Source organism: Arachis ipaensis, chromosome B09 (assembly GCF_000816755.2).
Source record: "Arachis ipaensis cultivar K30076 chromosome B09, Araip1.1, whole genome shotgun sequence".
Taxonomy (NCBI): domain Eukaryota; kingdom Viridiplantae; phylum Streptophyta; class Magnoliopsida; order Fabales; family Fabaceae; genus Arachis; species Arachis ipaensis.
Genome location: NC_029793.2, coordinates 40,422,643 through 40,426,504, shown reverse-complemented (window position 1 = coordinate 40,426,504; position 3,862 = coordinate 40,422,643). Strand labels below are relative to the sequence as shown.

The 3,862-nt window shown below is 34.4% G+C and overlaps 1 protein-coding gene across 2 annotated transcripts; it reads left to right on the top strand.

The window, feature by feature from the left end:
- On the top strand, positions 7–1,417 carry LOC107619753. Of its 2 annotated transcripts, XM_021112297.1 has the most exons (2): positions 7–612; positions 765–1,417. In XM_021112297.1, exons 1-2 carry the CDS (start codon positions 158–160, stop codon positions 790–792), a joined length of 483 nt encoding a protein of 160 aa, XP_020967956.1. In that variant the 5' UTR covers positions 7–157; the 3' UTR covers positions 793–1,417. The 2 variants fall into 2 exon arrangements, with proteins under 2 accessions (XP_020967956.1, XP_016177528.1); XM_016322042.2 differs by lacking the exon at positions 765–1,417 and having other exon boundaries at positions 7–755.

Here is a 3,862-nt window from a genome sequence, read left to right as displayed (position 1 = left end):
CCCTTCAACCAGAAATGCAATATTTTCTGTCAACCTCAGCTTATCCCTCTCCATTTGTTCACTTGTGAGGCTCAACATGGCCATGACATCATCATCATCATCATCACCATCAGCATTATGAAGACTAAGATTTTCTCTCCTGCCCATAGTGGGAGCCATGAAGAAGAAGAAGATAGAGCCTTATCAGGAAGAACAACAGCACCAGCACCACAAACAAGAACAAGAAGAGTTGGAAATATTGAAAGCAGTGGCACAATCCTGGTACAGCCACTCAGGAAGCTCTAAACCTATGAGTGAGTTTGATGCACGCAGAAGAAACTTCAAAGTGAAGCCTTCAAGGTTCAAGCTAGAAGCAATGAGGGACACAGGTTCTTCTTCTTCTTCTTCTTCTTCTTCCTCTTCTTCACCTTGTTACTGGAATTTTCAGCAGTCACTTTGGGATTCATATGAACTTTGTGACAGTGTCAAGAGGATTGAAATGGGGTTGGATTTAGATAATAACCCTTTTGGTTACTTATGTGGTTCGATTCAAAGCCAACGGAGTCGAAAGCCGGAGAGTAAGAATAACCTCAGAAACCTGTTCTCTCATTTTTCTTCTAGGCGGTTTAATGCTGCCAAAGTTCCACAGGAAAACGATACATGACTTTCATTCTTCTTTTGTTAGAACAGTTAAGATTACATAGACCACTCTCAATTTGCAACTTGAAATTCTGGCATACTGACAATTTTCCTTACTTATTAAATTTTGAAGATGTCCTTGATTTTACCAAGAATGATGAAAATGTTAATTAAAAGATATAAACTAAAATAGTGCGCTAGTCCTTCTTCAGAAAATCTTTGATTGTTATGCAAGAGAATAGCTAGTTTCAAATTCTGGCTTATTCTTGGTACGACATGTATTTTTATTTTACAAGAGTTTGATTGTGTTTGATTTGAGCATCAATGAAACAATAAAGCCATGGCATGCTAATTAAAATATGTGTATATATTCATTCATTCATTCAATAGTTGATACATGGATAGAAAAGCAGTACATAAATAAAATCACATCTAGATTTGTAATAAGCAAACATAATGGCTCGTTAAGCAGCCATTTATTTCTCACCATCACACTACTGATCTTGATGTATTAGGAAGCATATGCTATACAGTAACGTAGACACACTACTCAAGAAATAACTTTTTTAATTTTAAGGCCTAAAGGTCTTCCAGGGGTGCAACTCAAAGCCACCCTTGTTCTTCTTGGGATAGTACTGATCAGAATCAACATATTCATAGGTGGCTTCACCATCCTGATTGTCAGGGTTGGTGGTTCTTCCATAGTCTACTACTTCAACCCTCTCATCATCACGACGAGGCTGGAGAGGGTAGCCATAGTTTTGACATCCCTCGTCTTTCCCATAAACAGTTGCCTTCTTGCCGAAGGCAACATGGGCACTGGGGTAGCGAGGGACGTCAGTTATTTCGCTAGGCGCCCTGCGCACTCTAGATATGTGTTCATGGTACTCCTGGGATCTCCGCATTTTTCTCTTTTTCTCCCCTCACTGCTTGTTCTTCAGGTTTAAGCACGAGCACATGTGGTAATTGTGCTAGCACAAGGTGCAATTTATAGGCACATTTAGAGAGATATTTATGCACTATTTTATTCTCTAAGTTGATAAGATTGAATCTAATTCCCTGGCTTTTTGTAAATTTCAACAGTAGATTAGACCTGTAACTTAGATTCCGTTGCTCTACTTCAATGTCCGTGTGGCATGCCAAATAGCAGGGGTGGGAGTGGTAGAAAGAACTGAAACATGGAGTTATATTTAAACACAAATAATAATAATAGTAACAATAATATTAAATGGAATTGCATCTTTAAAGTTTTTTCTTGGTGACTAATTGCATCTTTAAAGTATTAACTACTTTTAGATTATTAATTTTTATTGCGTGCGAGTGATGATATACTTCTCAGTTCTCACTTTGTAAAATATGGTCGTACATGAAGATTAAAAATATATTTTGTTCTAAAATCTATTTAAAATATTATTTTTGACTAAAGAAAAATATTATAAGTCTCAAAAAGCATATTTATCATATTATAAATAAGGATTTTTAATTAAAATAAGTTAAAACATTTTTATTGTGTATCTTTTAACAGATTAAAATTATATTTTGCTGTGAAATCTACGTAAAAAAAAAATCATGTTTGACAAAAATAAAATGCTATAAACTTAAAAAATACACTCATTACTCTTTGAAAATTGTATCCAACATCAAAACTCATAACTAAAATGATTTTCAATTAAAACAAAAGTCAAAATATTTTGACCACATACCTTTTGTCCGATTAAAATAAAATCTACGTAAAACTATTTTTGACAAAAGCAAAATATTATAAACTTAAAAAATAAACTCATCATCCTTCGAAAATTGTATTCTACACCAATATTCATGTAAATAAAAAGTTTCAACTAAGACGAGAGCTAATATATTATTATTGCATACCCTTCACTAGATTAAAATTATATTTTGTTCTGAAATTTATGTAAAAAAATATTATTGACGAAAACAAAATGTTATAAGTTTAAAAAAACGCTCATCACTCTCCACGTAGAGGTGGCAATGAGTAGGGTAGGGTTCTTATCCTAATCCTCTTTGCGCGTTGAGAGCAACCAACTCTAATCCTACATGCGGTCAATCCATGGGTACCCGACTTTACCCGTGAATTTTTACAAATATGTAATATTATTATATAACCTAATGAACATGTAAATTAAAAATTTAATATTTAACACAATCATTCCACAAACAATACAATCATCCCATGAACAATATAACTATCAAATGTTCGATTTTAGATAAAAATATTTGCTTAAATTAATAACACAAACACAGATAAAATCATTGTAAGTCCATAAGCATTCTATTTACTGCAACAACACCATCACTAGTCTATGACTTTAAATACAACATCATTGTCATAATCATTTGTAGTTTGATAATTAGGACATATAAATACAAATCAAATCAAACACAAAAAAGCTATTAGTTGCATCAAATATTAATGTAACTTGTTCAAATACATTTTGTATAAATAAAAATCACCCATTCAACANNATAATAATAATAATAATAATAATAATAAAGAGGACAAAATTTGACCATTAATTAGTAAACGAAACACGGGGAGCACTGAACGGCAATAACGAATGAACGGAGCACTGTAATGAAGTTTGAACAGAGCACACAACCATCCGAACAGGGAGCACGACAACCAAGCAAGTAGACATCACAGACGTGGACAAGTAGCGCCTGTGAAGGGAGTGAGGGTAGACACAGTGTTATAGAGAGTGATGGTTATCAGTGGCTAAGAGAAGGGAGGGTTGAGTCTTAACCCCTTTTTTGCTGAAAACACTTTTCTGCCCTTTTAAGAAAATTTTAAGAGATATTTCTGCTTTTTGTCTCGTCATTGGTCAAGAGATATTTTCTTTTTGTCTCGTGACTGCTGAAGAGATATTTTTCAATTTTGTCTCCTATGCAACATGAACTGTAATAGAGTAGAAGAGGAAGAGAGAATCATACCAAGATGTATCTTGGTTCAGCTGCTAAGTGCAATGGAGCCTACGTCCAGTCTCCATCATAACTGTGACGGAATTTCACTATAATCAACTTGATTACAGACACCAATTCTTCCCTAGGAACTACTCTTCATATCCGGGATAAGTCCAGAATCTGTCCCTAATCCTGAACTTGACTTGGTTACCTACCAAGCTTTTAACTGCTAAGTGCTAACCCAACTTGCAAGGGGATTCCCACAGAATCATGATACACAACACATAGATGTACAAAGGACCTCTAAGACACATATGGCTTTTTC

Excerpts from the sequence above, each read along its gene's own strand:
- LOC107619753 (XM_016322042.2), top strand. The coding sequence starts at position 158 with ATGAAGAAGAAGAAGATAGAGCCTTATCAGGAAGAACAACAGCACCAG.